At 41.7% G+C, this 19675-nt stretch overlaps 1 protein-coding gene across 4 annotated transcripts in view; it reads right to left on the bottom strand.

Moving 5' to 3' along the window:
* Vps13a (vacuolar protein sorting 13 homolog A) overlaps positions 1-8117 on the bottom strand; it is a 203548-nt gene extending 195431 nt beyond the window's left edge. For all 4 annotated transcript variants that reach the window (XM_045155616.1, XM_045155629.1, XM_045155618.1 and 1 more), the window contains exon 1: positions 7915-8117. In XM_045155616.1, the coding sequence (XP_045011551.1) occupies positions 7915-8014 (100 nt within the window). In that variant the 5' untranslated portion in view covers positions 8015-8117. The remainder of the gene's footprint in view (positions 1-7914) is intronic.
* Positions 8118-19675: the final 11558 nt, after the last annotated feature.

Raw genomic sequence — 19675 nt, 5'->3', positions numbered from 1 at the left:
ACCTTGCCTTAACATATGACTTGGTTTCTTCTGTGAATTTAAAGCTGTTTAACCACATCCACATTGAAACATGTTATTGAGACAAATTTACACCTTGTTCCCAAGCCATGGTCACTCATATTTGGCTTGGAATTCACTCTCTCTTATTTCCTTTTGAGGTAAGAGTCATGTTTTATATCAACATCAGACTTGCATAGAATCATTTCTTTGGTCTGTTATTATTACGCTATCTGGGGTGAACAAATATTTCCTCATATATGCCCAGGCAAGTCATATAATACTTTACTTAATGTGTGTATGTCTGACAATAGCATCAAAAACTTGAGACAAAGCTGAAGACAATTACAAGCAGAAATAGACAAATTACTATCACTATTAGAAAAAGTAATGGTTATCATCAATTATAGACAATCCAATCCAGGGGACAAAACACCAATATAAATATAACTAAGCTGAATTGCACTATTCATCAAGTGGATCTAACTAACAGTTATGAAACATTTCATCCAACTGCAGACATGAAACAAGAAGCATACATGAAATATTCATATGACAGATCATACTAAGGACTTATAAAACATACCTTAACAAGTTTGAGAGAATAAAGAATTATACTCAGACACAATAGAACTAAACTAGAAACCAGTATAAGCAAGCTAGAAAATCCTGAAACACTGCAAAACTCCATTTCTGAATACCATTAAGACAAAGAAGTCATAAAAGAAAATAAATCTTTAACCATACAGAAATACAACTTATCAAAAAATGTCAAATGTAGTAAAAGCAAAATTCTGAGAGAAATTTGTAGCACTAAATATACACATCTATGATGATCTACAACCAATGTGCTAAGCTTTCACTTTAGGGATCTACAGAAAGAGTAACTCAGGCCTGGAGAAATTACTCAGTGGTTAGAGGCACTGGCTAGCAAATCTTGATGGCCTGGTTCAATTCCTCAGTACCTACGTAAAGCCAGACTCACAATGTGGTACATGTTTCTGGAGTTAGTTGGCAGCAGCTAGAGGCCTTGCCATGCCCATACTCACTCCCCTCTTACCCGTGCATCTCAAATAAATATTTAAAAATTTTTAAAAGTCAAATGCAAAGTAAGCAGAACAAAATGAGTCATAGAGAATAAAACAATGAGAGAAGCTCTAACTAGTCAGCATATGTTGTGAATACCTAGTGTTGTCAATACAACCAAGCATCTTGGCAAAGCATTGTTTTTAATTTAATATATTTTGCTACTGCTACCTTTTGGTTTGTGTATTTTTCCTCATGTCTTTTTATTTTTTTTCTCCATTTTTGGTAACCTTTCACCTACTTTCCTTTTCTTTAATGTTCATTTTAAGTTGTCCTTCATTAAGCTTTTATCTTTTTTTTTTTTACAAGTTTTTAACTTTTTACTATTTGAGTATTTGTGTGTATGAATATATGAGAGCAATCCCACAGGACTTGAATTACAGGGACACATGGCCATATCTAGCTTTTTATGTGGGTGCTAAAGGTTGAACTCAAGCTGGTTCTTATACTCTCAGGCCCTCATGCTTGCACAAGTGCTCTTACTGTCTTAGAAATCTCCCAGTACTCCTTTTTTTGTTGTTTTGATAGTTGTTATCTTCCTGCTAGGCAGAGCTGGGTGCTGGAGATTCTGCCAGTACTTAAGTCACACTGGGTGAGTACTATGCACCTGAGCTACACCTACAGCCCACCTGGGAGACATTGTACCTGACTACAGTCCCATGGAAACCTTTGCAGATATTTCAACAACTCTAAAGATAAAAGTCTGGAGCCAATGACTTGGCCCCAAGTAAACCATAGCTAGGGGTGGGGTGAGGAGACTGACCAGAATAACCAATAAGTCAAGTCTAGAGAAATCACGGAGTAATCTAAAAATTGCTATCATTAAAATGAAAATACAGGGCTGGAGAGTAGACTCAGGAGGTGAGTGTATTTGCTATGTAAGCATGAGGATATGAGTTCAATCCTCCAGCAAAAACAGAGGATGTCAAGCCTGGCCATGCACAATGTAACCCTAGCACTGAAGGGAGCAGAGAGAAAGGAGAATACCTGGAGTCACTAGTCAACCAATCTAACCAAATAAACCACAAAAAAAAAAAAAAAAAAAAAAAAACAGCATGAGGATCAGGTTTAGTGAGAGAGCTTATCTCAAGAAAGTAAGGCATAAGAGTAATACCCAATGTCTTCCTCTGGCCTCTGTACACATGTGAACAAAGCATGAACACCTGTGCACACATGTATACATCACACGCATACACATATAAACTAGAGAAATGTAACCTCTTAGTGCTAGTAAATATAGCAAATGCTGTTCTAAAGGGAACTGTATAGGTATGAATGTAGACAGAAAAATCAGAAAGGTTTTAAATAACTTGATGCATCTCAAGGTTTCAGAAAAACAATAGCAAATTAAACCTAAATCAGTAGAAGAAAAGAAGTAACAAAGATGAGGGAATAAAATGAATGAAAGAGACTAAAAGATCAATACAAAATGTAAATGAGACAAAGAATTGATGGTTGGAAACAAGGAAGAAAACTGACAAACTCTTTAAAAAACCAACCAAAAGAGAAACACCACCAAATAAAAAGAACAGGTGAAAAGGAGGCTCTTAAAAGCGATACAACTGAAATTAACAGGGTGATGAGGGAATATTAAAAAAAAATACCCTAATAAACTGGAAAACTTAGAAACAAAATGGAAAAAATTTTAAACATGTAGGACCTACAAAAATTAAAGCAAGTCCTGATAAGGACAAGTAAATGAGTTGACAGACCAACCAACCACAGAACAATTAAAGTTCCCAATAAAATATTTACAACTGAATTCAACACACACTATAAACTTCACGCAACATGATCAAATTTGTTTCAAAGGATGCAAGAATATCTCAACATAATATATCTCGATAATATCTCAACATAAGTAAATTGATAAATGCAGTAAAGCAAATAGGATCTCAAGAGATGCAAAAAAAAAAAAAATCCTTAGATGAACATCCCTTCATAATAACCCTAGGCAAAGTAAATATAGAAGGACCACATCTTAACACAATAAAGGCTATACGTGATTAAGTCATAGCTAATGACATCTGAAAGGGAGAAAACTGAAAGCATTTCCTTGAAAATCAGTAACTTCCTCATTCTCATGAACAGTAATACCTGACTAGAAGCAACTTAAGGAGGGAAAGGATTTTTTTTGGCTGATGATTTGGAGGTTTCATGACAGGGAATGCATGGATGACAGCAAAAGCAGAGTGTATCACATTGTCAGGCAGGAAGCAGAGGACACACAGGAAATGAGGTCCAGCTATAAAACCGTAAGGCCCACCCTCAAGGCTCCATCTCCCAAAGGTTCCACAGTTAGAAACAGCATGACCAGCTGGGAACCAAGTATTCAAACTATAGGCTACATTTTACATTTGAAACACAACAATCAGAATGGAAAGAGGTTGACCAGTCTTGCCACTTTATTCAATATAGCACTTTAAATTTTAACCAGGGAAGTTAGATAAGAGAAAGAAAAAATGATATAACAGTTAAGAATGAATTCAAATTATCCCTGATGGACAGATATGATTCCAAATTTAGAAATTCCTAAAGATTCGGGGTGGGGGGAAATCAGCAATGTAGCAGGTTGTCAAATCTGCAATACAAAAACTAATGACTTTTTAACATGCCAACTGTAGTTTGATTCAGATGTTCCCAGGAACCTTATGTGTTAGGAATGCTTGGTCTCCAGCTGTTGGCAATCTGGGAGAGGGAGCCTTGCTGGAGAAGGTGTGTTTCTGGGGATGGGCTCTGAGGTGTTATATAACCAGCTCCTTCTTACAATTGTGGGGCTCACTCTTCCTGCTGCTATCTTCTACCTACTGTTGCAAGGAATGATGTCCAGCCTTTGCTTGTACTATGCTTTCCCCTGTCACCATGAAAGCTTCCCCTTGAGACTATAAGCCTAAGTAAGCTCTTTCCTCCTACCAGCTGATTTTGGTCAGGTGTTTAGTTTCCCAGCTACACAAAGGTAACTACTGCACCAATAAACACAATGAGAATGACATCAGGAAAGCAATTAACACTAGCAAAAACAAACAAAAAACTAGGAATAAACCTAACAAAGAAGAAAAAAGTGGCAAAAGACCTGTACAGTGAAAATAACAAAGCACGAAAGAAAGAAAAAGGAAGGAAAAAAAAAGATTGAAAGACTGCCCCCAATATTCATATACTGGGAAAATACTCTAAAAGTGGTCATATTACCAAAAATGATCAGTAAAAGTGATAAACAGATCCAATTCAATGCCCATCCAAATAATATGTTCATAAAATTAGAGAAAATAAATCACAAATTTCATATGGAAGCAGAAAAAAACCCTGAATCCAAAGCAATTCTAGGCAAAAACAGCAATGCCAGAGGCATCACAATAATTTCCAAAATATACTGCAGAGCTATAGTAAAAAAAAAAAAAAAAACAAAAACACAACCAATAACTTATAGTTGGCAGACATGTAGATCTAAAGGTAGGATAGAGGACTCAACAATAAACCCATACATCTACAGCCAAATGATTCTGAAGAAAGGTGCCAAAAACATGTTGGAGAAGACAGCCTTTTCAACAAATGATACTTGGAAAACTGGATATTCACATGTTGAAAATGAAACTAAATACCCATCTCTTACCACATGTGCTGAATTGTTTTAATGAAAGACCTGAAGCTGGAAAAGGCTAGAAGAAAACACTTTGTTAAGATATTGGCACAGTTAATTTCCTCCATCAGAATCTAACAGCTCACAAAGGCACAAGTGAGACTGAATTACATTAATAAGCTTCTGCACAGCAAAGGACACAATGAACTATGAAGAGACAACCTACAGAATGGGAGACAATCTTTGCCATTCATGTAACAAAGAAGTAATGTCCATATATATATATATATATATAGAGAGAGAGAGAGAGAGAGAGAGAGAGAGACAGACACACAGGGGGGGGAGGGAGGGAGGGGGAGAGAGAGGGAGAGAGAGGAGGGAGGAGGGGAGGGAGGGGGAGAGAGAGAGGGAGAGGGGGGGAAGCAAGTAACTCTATGCCACAAAGAGAAAATATTATGAACAGTCTTTTCAAAAGAACTACAAATTGCCAACATTATAAAAAATGCTCAGTTATGGATATGAACATCAAAATTACACTGAAATTCCATCTCACCTCAGTAAGAATGGCTAGTAAACAAAAAACAAAACCTACTACCGTGAGTCCATACTGACACCTTGTCTCAAAACAAACAAAAGTAAATGCTTGTGAAGATATGAATTAATGAAATAACTAAAGCTGAGTACTTCCAAAGAAAGCAGTATACTTTTCTCAATGTTTTAGACACTGGCAATTCAAACAGCATAATGGCCACTGTGGTTATTACACTCTGCACTCCAACAAATACACACCCAAAACCTCATGGTGGATGATATCACAATAGCAAAAGGGGTAAGTTATATACAGACAGGAAGCCACAGTGAGGGGCCAGTAACAACATCCTACTTGAGTGACCAACATGTAAAAAATCCAGCATCTCTTAACTCACCACAGTGGAGAATATGCTCCCAACATATGAACCTTTGGGGACATATGCAGACCACAACAGATTTCTCATAAAATTACATACAATCCCACTCACACTAAAACCTGTATGAATGTTACAAAAGCTTTATTAACAACTGCCAGAGAAATAAAATTTAGAATTGGCAAAGAGATAAATGTTTATATTATATCCATAAAATGAAACACTATTCAAAATTACAGGAATGACATATGGATGCAATACATGGATGACTCTGCATTTGTTAAGAAGCCAGATTCAAAAGACTGCAAGACCTTTCAAACATTCACATCACTGGAAAAGCAAAGTGGCAGAGACAGAAACAAAACAGCAATTGCAGGTGAGGTGAGGTCACCTACAAAGGAACAGAAGAGGTTATTTAGCATATATGTGGAGACTTTCTGTATCTTTATTATGATGGTGGGTTCATGTCTCTGCACTTAAAAAACAGAACTAGCCGGCCTTGGTGGTACACACCTTTAATCCCAGTACTCAGGAGGCAGAGATAGGAGGATTGCCGTGAGTTTGAAGCCACCCTGAGACTCCGTAGTGAATTCTAGGTCAGCCTGGGCTAGAGTGAGACCCTACCTCGAAAAACCAAAAAAAAAAAAAGAAGAAGAACTAAAGAGCTGGGGAGACATCTCAGTGGTTAAACGCACTTGCTTGCAAAGCCTACCCAACCAGGTTCAATTCCCCAGTAGTCACATAAAGCAAATCCAGACACATAAAGTAGTGTAGGAGTCTGAAGTTCATTTGCAGCAACAAAGAGGCTCTGGCATGCCCATATTCATTCATTCAGTCTCTCTCAAGAAAAATATTTTTTTAAAAAATACAACTACACACAAGTTAACTTCACTCTATAAATTTTAAATAAATATATTCATTGATAAACCATACTGTTTTACAAATCTCCACCTTGAATGTAGAAGCAACATTTTACTACAAATCAAACCCACAGCTCCTGTTTTTAAGGGCTCTGATATTTAGTAAAGACAAGCTTCATTATATTCACTTTGTAACTTAGAAGCAACAAATGAAATAAGCTGCAAATTTCTAGTAGGACTCAGAAGCTGTGCTAGGACTTATGGATTAGTGTTTGTCCATTTTACCATGATAGTAGATAACAACAGTGTTACTAGAGGTTTTTAATCAAGCTAAACTACTTCACAAACAGGAAGACTGAAGACAAATAAGTATTTTTAGTATTTTGAATAGTATATATAAAATATGTATACACATATACGCACGCACTATCCATACACAAAAAAATAGCCCTTACTTTGACCTGCAACATTCACTTCTAAAAGAACTCTAATAGGGTGTGTTGGCACATGCCTTTAATCCCAGCACTCAGAAGACAGAGGTAGGAGGATTGCCTTGAGTTGGAGGACACCCCTGATACTATATCTCAAATTCCAGGTAGCCTGGGTTAGAATAAGACCGTAGCTCAGGAGGAAAAAAAAAAAAAAAAAAACCCTCTTAATTCCAAGGAAGTGTTTTAAATAAGCAAGAGCATAATACAGAACTGATGGAAGCACTAAAGATAAGCCTCTAAATAAGGTAAAAGGCACTGCAGTGAAAGAGTGAAAGGACACAAGAAGAATCGGCCCTTTGCCATCTAAGCAGAGTAGGGGCATGCGCACCGCACGGTGTCTTCGGCCGGTCTGAGAGGTTGCACGCTTATCTCATTTTTGACCATACACTTTACTTTTTTCTCTCTTTTGAGTTTTTTTTTTCTTCTGCTGCTGTTTTAACTTCATTCAGCAATTTACTGGGGCCCACAAAATCCCAAAGCCTGCAAATAAACGCAACACATTCCTCCTAGGCCAGGCTGAGCCCTGAAAACACTCCAGTAACCCTCTGATGATGCTTAACAAGAGTTTCCTTTTTGTGATCAGCTGAACGCCGGCCAGGTAGGCGGCAGCCCGGCTCCTGCAGCCGGATGGAGCGTGGAAGGTAGCGGGCTACAGCTATTGGGAAGGAAGGAGCAGCTCATGGGGAGCGGCTCCACTCCACGGGCTCTCGGCAGCCGTCGTCACAACCCGAGGGGGAAATGACAGGTACGACAGCAAGGCCAGTAGCGTGTCGCGAGTTCCCCTGGCGCAGCAGGGGCCGGACCGTGACCCCGGGGTGCAGTAGCCCGCCGCGTCGGCCTGCACCCCAATCCCGCCCGGCCACCCCCAACCCGGGCCGGGCTATTCGCGGGCTCCGCGGCTTTTACGTAACTTGAAGGGCGAGGCGGGCAGCTGCAGGTGGCAGCGCCGGTCTCCCCGAAGGCCCGGCGACAGCGAGGGGCGGCGGCGGCCTCGTTACCTTGCCAGATGCCCAGAGAGAGCTGGGACTTGTCCAGGTTCACCACATAGTCGCCCAAGAACCGGTTCAACACGTCCACGACTACCGACTCGAAGACCATTTTCCTCGGCCGCGGAGGGCACAGCGGCTGCCCCTCGCGCCCCTTTCTCCCTGTGTGCCCCTCTCGAGACCGCTCAGTCCACCGGCTCCCGAGCGACTCCCGAGCGCTTCCAGCCCGGGCACCGCCGCCCGCCCGCCGCGCCGAGCAGCACCACGTACAGCCCAGCGAGGGCGAAGGCGGCCGCTCGCAGCGCGCCTGCGCACTCGGCCTGCGTGGGGGGGCGGGGCCTGGGGGCTGGCGCGGGGCGGGGCGGGGCGGGGCGGGGCGGGGCGGCGCCGGCGCGTGACCCGGACAGACTGAACCCGAACCCCTCCCTCGGCCCCGCCTCCCCTCCGTCGCTCAGCAACCGGACCCGAGTGGGAAGTGTGACTTTTTTCAGACCCAGGCTGGATTTGTACTCCGGACCGCGAGGGGGCTTGGCACTAACCGCAGGGCCCGAACGCCTTTCCTCCCGGTAGGGAATGCCGGTCCCTAGGCCGGAAGCTTGCTGAGGGCGTTTTCCCAAGTTGCTTCCCCTCACTCTCACCCGCTGGGACGGCTGCGTGCGCCGGTGTAGAACGAGCCCGAGGTTCTCCCGCCTGTTGCCCCGCCAGCGCCTGCCACCTGGCCGGGGAGACGCCCTCGCATCCTCCAGCAGTCGACTGCCATCTGCGCCCAAGGAGTGATCACCGGGAAGCTCAGTAGAATTCTAACCCCTCGCCTTCCCTGAGAGCAAATGAGCACTTAGTGGGTCAAGTCACTTGTGAGGAGCTGCCGGTCATCTCAGGTTAGCACATTTCCTGGAGGTTAGAGACAGGTCCAGAAACAGCAGGGAACCCTTCAGGGAACATAGGAGACAAGACGGACAGGACAGCGCCTTCACTGACCTAAAATAAGTGCAGCTTTTTCAGTCCACCACCCCTTTGGGCTTAGATAGAATTGAGGTCACCGAGACAGAGTGACACCCTTGAAATTCTGATTAATCATCTAAGGCAAACTTTAGAGGCACCTTGATTTTTTTCCTCTCTGCATGGCGAATCATGACCTCTGTTAAAGTCTGTATCTTACTGCATTATATGCATAGTCATCGGGCATGTCAAATTTAAAGATTTGAGATATGTAAGTAAAAACGGTTAATAAAAGTAAAATGCGGGCTGGAGAGATGGCTTAGCGGTTAAGCGCTTGCCTGTGTAAGCCTAAGGGCCCGGTTCGAGGCTCAACTCCCCAGGACCCAATTAGCCAGATGCACATGGGGGCGCACGCGTCTGGAGTTCGTTTGCAGTGGCTGGAGGCCCTGGCGTGCCCATATTTTCTCTCTCTCTCTCTCTCTCTCTCTCTCTCTCTCTCTCTCTCTCTGTCGGTCTAAATAAATAATTTTTTTAAGTAAAACAAAAAAAAGTAAAATGCATGTGGCATGCTGTTTGATTTTTCGAGCACCCACTACCACTGCCTGCCTGGCTTTTTACCTGATTTCTAGGAATCATACCCAAGTCCTCATGGTTGAACAGTGCCCACTCTTGCCCACTAAGCCGTTTCTCCAACCCTTGTTGATATTTTCATACATGTATGTAGTATATTTGCCCCCATTACTCATTCTTGTCTCCCTTTACACCCATCCCCTTCGTGTTCCCATATAGCCCTTCTGTTTTCATGACAGCTTTATTCTAGACCTGCAGAAAATGGAAGTTTTTATTTTATATGAACTTATGAATTATTTCCATATAGCTTCCTATTTGAAGGGCCTTCATTGGATTTCCAAATCAATCTCTTGATCTTAAAGATAACGAAGCTGAGAGGTTAGGGATGTGTGGAAAGTCTCACAGAACTAGGACTTCTGACTCACACCTGTTTCTCTTGCATTTGGCTAACAATGGTAGAAATCTCTCTCATAGTAGGCACCCTTAATAAAGTCCCACATTATGAGACATTTTGCTATTGTACTGTTAATACAGAGTGAGATATAGCTACAAAATTCTACTGTTATATCCAGCACTATACGTTGAAAGTTACAAAACTTCCAGAATGCAATCTAAAAAATGTAACTTAATTATATTTAATTTTTTCATTTTCTAAAATCCAGGAAAATCATGTAGACTTGGGGAGGGAGGATGCTGCTAAAAAAAAAATAAAGGGCTGAGGGCTAGAGAGATGCCTTAGTGGTTAAGTGCTAGCCTGTGAAGCCTAAGGACCCTGGTTCAAGGCTCGATTCCCCAGGACCCAGAGTAAGCCAGATGCACAAGGTGGCACATGCATCTGGAGTTCATTTGCAGTGGCTGGAGGACCTGGTGTGCCCTATCTCTCCCTCCCTCCCTTCCTCCCTCCCTCTCTCTCCCTCCCTCCCTCCCTCCCCCCCCCCTCTCTCTCTCTCTCTCTCTCTCTCTCTCTCTCTCTGCCTCTTTCTCTCTCTGACTGTCTGTTGCTCTCAAATAAATAAATAAAAATAAACGACAACAAAAGAAAACAAAGGGCTGGAGAGATGACTCAGCTATTAAAGGCACTTGCTTGCAAAGCACAATGACCAGGATTAAACTCCAGGTACTCACATAAAGCCGTATGCACAATGTGTCTAGTGTTTGTTTGCTGTGGCAGGAGGCCCTGATGTGCTATATTCCCTCCCTCCTTCCCCCCCCTCCCTCCCTCCCTCCCTCTCTCTCTCTCTCAAATGTTTTTTTTAAAATAAATAAATATGAGCATTTCAATTACTAAATGCCAATAAAAAAATCTGCTGACAAAAATCCAGAAATAAATAAGATTCATATAGTAATAGTCCTATTATACTGTTAGGTAGTAAGTCATTGAACACATGCTTAAGTACCTTCTTTAGGCTCTAAATGCCAAAATGATTGGTCTGTCTCAGATAATGATAGTCCCAGTGCTTGATACCCATCAGTATTTGCTGATCTCAGTTTTTCTGGTGATTAATTTTACAAGGCTGATTCCTTTTCTCAAGTTTAGTGCCCAGATGTTATGTAATCAGAGAGTACTTCCCTAACCTCTGATCCCACAGTCAGTCTCCACCACATTACTTTAGCAGCTCCTGGATCTATCTGGCATTTCCCCAGGACTTGCAGAATCAGCATCTTCTCGCCATCCCAAAGACACCAGAGCCAGTCTCCTTATTCCCCATTTTCAGAACTCAAATCAACCAAGCAGTCCTTGGAAGGCTGAGGAGCCTCCTCTGCTAAGGATCCAACTCTTTCTCTTGCTATCTGAGATTGTGTGCACGTCCTTGCTTCTTTCTAGCACACTTTTCACCCTTCCACCCTTGTGTCTAGCTAACAATTCCATAGATCCCTTTTGCTATGAGGAGAGGAATCTCGGCTCAGGATGCTTGGCAGAGAAATGGAGCAGCAGCATCAAAGGGAGTCAATGAAAATTATGGGTGTGGAGGGAAGCTAAGCTTGGGGCTAGAGGAAGATTGTCAGACAGGCAGCAACTGGCGGGCTATAAATATGTAATGAGTCCAAGGGTTGGTGACTCAGAGACTCAAGAGCCAGTCAGGCAGTGAAGAGTGATGATACAGATGATAGGCCACACATAGGAGGTAACGAAAATCTGTTTCAGTCCTCACAGTCCATCTCCTTTCAATAAGTGCACCACAATTAGAGAAGCCTGCCACAAGTTCCAACATTTTGGGGATTTGAACTTAGGCACTCTGAGTATGCACTTTATCCACTGAGCCATTTCCCCATCCCAAATATCTGTTTCTAATTGTCTTGTAGCACTGATGCATGGAATTCAGTAGCTCCCAATGTGTTCAGTCTACCCAGCTTCCCATTTCCAATGGCTCTTGATTTAGAGATGAGAGTTGTACCTTAAATGACCTCTCTGCTGATTTGTACGTTTTGTTGTAAATTTTTTATTGTATCCTAAACACATATAGTAGTCATAGCCATATGCTCTTGTCTTGTTTCAAAGGAAAACTTCTGAGAGGTTGAGTCACTGGGTCAAAGCAAGCACACGTAACGTGGAAAGTATCACCAAACTGCTTTCCCTAAAGAGTTAAGACTTCTTATTTCACCTCCACAGGGTGTTTCTATGCCATCACCAAGGTTGGGCGGTGCCACCACTCTTATAAACATACCAGTCTGCCAGTGAAAACATGATTCTCTTTTAAATATTAACCACAATCTCAATTTTCTTTCTCTGTGAACCATTGGCTGAACTTGAACCTACATAAACGTCTTCTGCTAAGACCTTTCCTACAGCCTGTACTACTACTTGCACATGCAGCAAATGCAAGTAAACTAAAACTCGTAGGTCCAAGGCACTGACGAGGATGAGGACAGTGGGAAAGCTTTAGGGTTAAACTGCAGCCAGGAGGTCATTTCATTGCTGAGATTTACATAGGAGATAAGTATCTATCACAAGGATACCAGAACAATTGAAATGAATAAAAAGGCACAGATATGATGAAAGTCACATGATTGAAATTTATCAGCCCTGGAAATCAAATGTACTGGATAAAGTAAGTGTAATAATTCTGGAACGATATTTTCATAGTGCCTGAAATATGAAAACAAGTCAATGGTCTTTAAGGAAGTGATCAAGAGTTCAATTTCAGTTGGGTCCCATGAGATTTAAAAATCTAAGGAAAATATCCAGGATTACAGTATAATGAAAAGTTCAGGAGGATCAAAATATGTTATGTACATGTATGAAAATTGTCAATAAAAAGTTTTAAAATTCAGAAAGAAACATCTAGTAAGCATTAGAAAGATGGTAATAAATAATAAACAAAAATAATATGTTCATGTATTAAAATCCCCAAAAAGGGTTGAGAGATTGCTCAGTGGTTAAGGTACTTGCCTGCAAAGTCCAATGTCTTGGGCTCAATTATCTAGTACCCATGTAAAGCCACATGCACAGAGTGGTGCATGCATCTGGAGTTCATTTGCAGTGGCAAAAGGCCCTGGTATGCCAGCTATCTCTCTCTCTCTCTCTCTCTCTCTCTCTCTCTCTCTCTCTGTGTGTGTGCGTGTGTGCGTGCAAATAAATAAAATTATTTTTAAAAATCCTCAAAAAGAAATGCAAAAGATTCATGATGATTAAAACCACACATTTAGCTGTGTTCTATATTTTTATCATAGGCACTCTTCTATGCTTTTCTGTCAGTAAATATAAATGATGAGGACTGTTTTCTCAGAATGCTTTCCTCAAGAGCTAGTTCTAATTCATCTAAAGGTTGAAGGCATAAAATATTGTGGGTCCTGTTTTTTAAAAAATGCCTTCACTTTCGTTTAAGATGTAAATGCATCATTGATTACTACTGTGGCAGTTCAATTCTTGTTACTGGACAAAGCACCCAACCAAAGTAGCTGATGGGAGGAAGGGACTTACTATGGCTTACCATCTCAAGGGTAAGAGTCATGGTGGCAAGAGAAAGTTGGTAGAGCTGGACATCACCCTCTTGCAACAGCAAGTAGACAACAGCAGTAGGAGAGTGAACTGAGTTCTGGCAATGGACACCTGGCTAAAACATTCCTAAACCTGCCCACAACAGCACACCTCCTCCAGCAAAATTCTGCCTCCAAAACTGACACAGCCTGTGAACCAAGCATTTTAAAGCATGAGTTTATGGGGGACATCTAATCCAAACCACCATGCTATTCCTCTTTTGCCCCTTCTTTGTTCCTCAACAGCAGACTCTGTCTATAAAGTGTGAAAAAAAGCATTTCATTCTTTTTTTTCTTATTTAAGCTACAAAGTATTAGAATCAGGGTGCTTCTGGTAAAAAAAAAAAAAAAAAATTAAAAATGGTGTTCCAGTGAGAGTCTAGGACAAGAGATGGTTTCTTGAGAGTGTCCTTCAGAGAAGTAATCATGGATATTTAATGTGTGGATGATACTTTGGAATAACAAACTCTGGAGAAAGAAAGGTGAAAGAATAAAGACTGAATGATAGAGGAACACAAACATGACAGAGGAAACCTAGACAGAAGCCAGTATTCCTGAAGTGTGGTAATAGAAATCCAAGAAGGTTCAATAGTAGTTACAGTAGTCAGCAACATCAAACTATAGAGATACCAAAAGAAAAAGACAAAAATCCTGAATTTAGATTTTGTTGTAGGACTAGTTTTTGAATCTGGGGCCTTGCACACAGTAGATAAGTCCTCTTCCATGAGTGCACGACCAGCCCTCTGAGCACGTGGTTTTGATCCATGAAAGTGCTGTTGCTGCAGTTTGAATGTGTTCCCCAAAAGTTCTCATGGTGAAAAGTTGACTCTTGAATTCATACGTTAGTTTGGTAGGTGTGGGGGGAGTAATTATGATTAAATGAAATTATGAGGTATTCCTTATTCCTATTACTGGTATTCCTTTTTTCATTTTTTTAAAATTTTTATTTATTTATTTATTTGAGAGCGACAGACACAGAGAGAAAGACAGATAGAGGGAGAGAGAGAGAATGGGCGCCAGGGCTTCCAGCCTCTGCAAACGAACTCCAGACTCGTGCGCCCCCTTGTGCATCTGGCTAACGTGGGACCTGGGGAGCCAAGCCTCGAACCGGGGTCCTTAGGCTTCACAGGCAAGCGCTTAACCGCTAAGCCATCTCTCCAGCCCCTTTTTTCATTTTTTATTGACAACTTTCATAGTTAAAGACAATAAACTATGATAATCTCCCCCTCTTTCCCCTTCACAACTTCACACTCCACCATATACCTCCCCTAATTCAATCAGTCTCCCTTTTATTTTAAAGTCATCATCTTTTCCTCCTGTTATGAGGGTCTTGTGTAGGTAGTGCCAGTACTGCAAGGTCATGGATATCCAGGCCATTTTATGTCTGGGGGGAGCACATTGTAAGGAGTCCTACCCTTCCTTTGGCTCTTACATTCTTTCTGCCACCTCTTCCACAATGGACCCTGAGCCCTAGGTACTCCTCTAACACTTCTCAGCACTATGGTGCCTTTTGAGTCATCCCAGAGATCACCACCATCTGAAAAAAGTTTCTCTAACAAAAAGTGAGACTTGCATTAATATATGGTTGTGAACATTAAGAGAAGTGCTTACTAGGCAGGTTTTTGGGCATAATATATGTATTTAGCCAGATACCAACAGGCATTACACCCCTATGACTTATGACTTCCCCTGTTATAGGCTTTCAGTATCAAGCATGTATTCCATATTGGCATTCTTAGTGATGATTTCAGAACTAAAGAAGAGAGGCCTGTCTGGCCATGTGATGTCTACCTTGTTGTCGTGCAGCCAAAGGCCCCCAACAGTCACTTGGCCTGTGGTTTTGAAAATTCCAGCCTCAAGAACAATACACTAAAGAAATCTCTATTATTTATAAATTACCCAATCCATGTTGCTCATTTATACCAACAGAAAAGTTACTAAGATGTTTAACAAGTGAAAGTCAAGAATAAAGAACTTCATGGTTGAGTTCTCTGGTCCCAGAACCCTGTGCTAGAGGATGTGCATGCACTGTGCGGAGTGAGTAGGCCAGATCCCTGTTCCCCAGCTCCACCCAGTTCCCTGGCCCCAGTACTCTGCGCCAGAGGGTACAAGCATGGCATAGAGTGAGTAGGCCAGATCCCTGTTCCCTAGCACCTCCCATTTCCCTGGTCCTAGTAGGTCTCACAGTGCTTGGCTTGGGGCATCCCTGGTCCCAGGGGATGAGGAGGGGCTGTGGAAGCAGGCCTTTTGCTGTAGTATCCTGACTGGCTATGAGGTGCTGAAATCCCTATCCACCTGATCAGAGGGTGCACAGGCCACTGTGGGAGCTGCCCTCTTGCCTCTGGTTTTTCAACTTCCTGGCACCTGGTTTCCTAATCCATGACCCCTGTGTGCTGAAGAGTATGTACAAGTGGCGTGAGTAAGTCAGAGCTCCCAGTTCCCCAATTGCTTTTGATGTACATGCAATCTCCACAATCTGTGCATCTGTGGTTATAACCTCATCGTACAACAGTACACCAATCTGGTTCACATTTAAAACAGAACACACTTTAGAGATCCTACAAGGACAAAGTCTTACTTCCTCCTCAATAGAATGAAGAATCTCCCCAAGATGGGTAGACCACAACACAAAAAAAGCCAATGAAAGTCAGAAAACTGAGAGATCTCCACCAAGGATGCCTAGTCTTACAATGGAAGTCTCCAATGAAACTATCGAGAAATCAATAGAAATTCAATCCCAAAATGAAAACACAACAGTCAATGAGACCCTGATTGTGGTGGCTTGATTTATGTGTCCCCCATAAACTTAGATGTTCTGAATGGTAGGTTCCCAGCTGATAACAATTAGAAATTAAAGCCTCCTGGAGGCACTGTATTGTTGAGGGAAGACTTATGGGTGTTAAAGCCAGCTTCCTCTTGCCAGTGTTTGGCACACTCTCCTCTTACTGTTGTCCACCTTTTGTTGGCCAGGTGGTGATGCCCACCTGCTGCTCATGCCATTGTTTTCTCTGCCACTGTGGAGTGTCCACTCAAGTCTGTAAGCCAAAATAAACCCGTTTTTCCCCAAAAGCTGTTCTTGATTGGGTGATTTCTGCCAGGAATGCAAACCTGATTGCCACAATAATGTTGGTATTGAGGAATGGTATCATTTGTGAAAGACACCTGACTCTGTGATCTGGGCCTTTTGGAACTGATTTTCAAGAGAAATGTGGAAGGATTTGAAACCTTGGCCTTAGAGACACCTTGCAGTGCTATAAGTACAGCTTGATGGAATATTCTGGCCAGAGACCTGACTGCAGTAAGAACTATGGACTGTGAAGTTTGGCTTATGAGGATGAGAAAGAGCTTTGCCTGGACTGGGCTTGAATTAGTTTGTGTGAGACATTTGCTGCTATACCTTTGTCTTGAGAGCTTGTGCAGGGTTGCTTTGTGTAGAAACAGACTGGAGTAAGCAGAGGGATATGGCACAGTAAGAAATGTTTAGGCTGAAACTGCTGCCTGTTCAGCTGCAATTGAGAGATTACAACCTTTGAGATTGAGCCAGCTGACCTGCATTGGGACAACAGGAAGAATGTAGACTCTTTTTGAAGGGGCCTGAATGCTCAAGGAATGTCCTGTTCTTCAAAGTCTGCTTTATTTCCCCCTGGATTAACAAATTGGCACTGTACCTGGTATTAAGGCATATAAGAAATACAGGAAAGAGAGGGTCATTGAATCTGCAACACAATCTTGTGTTTTGGAAATGGCTGTGGGCAGTATGAAGTAGATTTTCTGGATGCCTGCATGGACACCCCATGAAACCATGAGGATGAACCGTGGATTGCAGTGGAGACCCAGTGGAGATGCTCGGGCCCGTGAGATGTCTGCTAAGGAAATCTGCCAGCTCAGGATGAAGTTGCCAAGGACTGTGAGTAGTCTATCTGGAAGGGCAGAATTGGAATTCCAGAGACTTTTTGCTGGTTAGAATTATCGGACTTTGAGATTTGTCACTGTCTAGAGTTGTAGGACTTGGAGCGAGTTTGATGTTTATCCTATTTAAATCTTGTATTGGTTGAATATTTCTTTACCATGCCCAATGCCATCTTTTGCAGGATGAGTAGTTATTATATGCCATTATGGGTTTTTTTTGGGGGGGGAGGAGATTTTTGGGTATTATAGCACAGTTAAAAGATCTTGGACTATGGGGTTGTATGAACATCATTGTAATTGATAAAAAAAAAAAAACTATGGGAACTTTTAAAGTTGGATGAATGCATTGCATTTTAAATCATGTATGGTTATCAGTTTATGGGGGCAGGGGCAGAATGTGGTGGTGTGATTCTAGTGTCTCCCATAAACTTAGGTGTTCTGAATGCTAGGTTCCCAGCTGATGGCAATTGGAAATTAAAGCCTCTTGGAGGCAGTGTATTGTTGGGGCGGGCTTATGGGTGTTAAAGCCAGCTCTCCCTTGTTAGTGTTTGGCACACTCTCCTGTTGCTATTGTCCACCTTATGTTGGCCACGGGGTGATGTCCATCTTCTGCTCATGTCATGTTTTTCCCTGCCGTTGTGGAGCATCACCTAAAGCCTATAAGTCAAAATAAACCTCTTTTTCACCACAAGCTGCTCTTGGCTGGGTAATTTCTACTAATGCAATTTCTAGCAATGCAAACCTGACTGGAACATTGATGAACAGCAAGCAAAATATCAAAAAAGCAACAGTTGTAGCAATGAAATGGAAAAGAATCATCTCTTAGCGTGTTCAGCTTTGAAAGTAGGCTTAACTAGATTGAAGAAAATGTTAGAACCATCAAAAGAGATATGAATGAGTCGAAGGTGAGTCAAGAAATGGAAGATCTCAACAAAAGCAATATATAAGTTTAATGTAATACAAATAAAAATACTACCATCTTTCTTTACAGACATTGAAAAAATGATTTCAGAATTCATATGGAATGACATCAGGCCTCAGATACTCAATCATATCCTCAGCAATAATACAACTCAGGAGGTATCATCATACCCAATCTAAAGCTATATTACAAAGCCATAGTAACAAAACAGCATGGTACTAGCATAAGAACAGAAACATAGGCCAATGGAACATCATTGAAGTCCCAGCACCTTAGGTCAAGTAACTACATCTACTTGGGCTTTGGCAAAGGTGTGAATAATGTAAACTGGAGAAAAGACAGCATCTTCAACAAGTGGTGTTGGACAAATTGGATGATTATATGAAGAAAAATTAAACTAGACCCCACACATCTCTCTATACACAAAAACCAAGTCCAAATGCATTAAAGACCTCCATGTAAGACCTGAAAATCTTCCTCCACTGGAAGCAAAAAATAGGAGGCACTCTCTATGATATAGGAGTGGGAAAAGACTTCCTGAACAAAACCCCAGTAGCCCAGGAAGTTAAACAATCACTCAACCAATGGGATCTCATAAAGCTACAAAGCTTTGCACAAACACACCACAAGCAGAGCCAATAGATTACCCACTGAATGGGAGAAAATCTTTGCCATCCTAATATCTAGAATCTACAAAGAACTCAACAAAACAATAAAAAATTCAAACAACCCACTCCAAAAGTTGGGCAGAGATCTGAATAGGGAATTCTCAGAGGAAGAATTACAAATGGCTAATACACACTTAAGCAAATATTCAACATCTCTAACCATTAGAAAAATGCAAATTAAAACAACTATGAGATCCTACCTTTCCCCAGTAAGGATAGCAAACATTAAAAAATCAAATGAAAACAAATTTTGCCAAGGCTGTGGAGAAATAGGAACCCTCATTTACTGTTAGTGGGAATGTAAGATGGTACAACCACTATGGAAATCACTATGGAGACTCCTGAAAAGGATGAATATAGAGTTACCAACAGACCCAGTTATTCCATTACTGGGCATTTACCCTAAAGGTTCCATGCCTCAGTCCAAAGATATTTGCTCAACCATGTTTATAGCTGCTCAATTCATAGTAGCTAAGAACTGGAATCAACCCAGGTGACTATCATTGGGATTAAAGGATAATCAAGATGTGGTATATCTACATGATATAATTTACTCATCAGTAAGAAAAAAATGAAACAGTGAAATTTGTAGAAAAATGGTCTAACTTGGAACAGATCATACTCAGCAAACTCACACAGTCACAGAAAGACAAGCATTGCATGGTCTCACTCATCCACAGCTCCTAACTTGGATCAGCCAGAGTTGGTGACATAGCTGATAGGCATCTCCAAGCCTTGACAATGGGGAGGTTAGGGCTTGTGGGGAGGGAGGGGGGACACAAAAATG

Source organism: Jaculus jaculus, chromosome 1, assembly GCF_020740685.1.
Source record: "Jaculus jaculus isolate mJacJac1 chromosome 1, mJacJac1.mat.Y.cur, whole genome shotgun sequence".
Lineage (NCBI taxonomy): Eukaryota > Metazoa > Chordata > Mammalia > Rodentia > Dipodidae > Jaculus > Jaculus jaculus.
The sequence above is the reverse complement of the archived record's forward strand: the minus strand, read 5'-3'. Positions and strand labels throughout refer to the sequence as shown.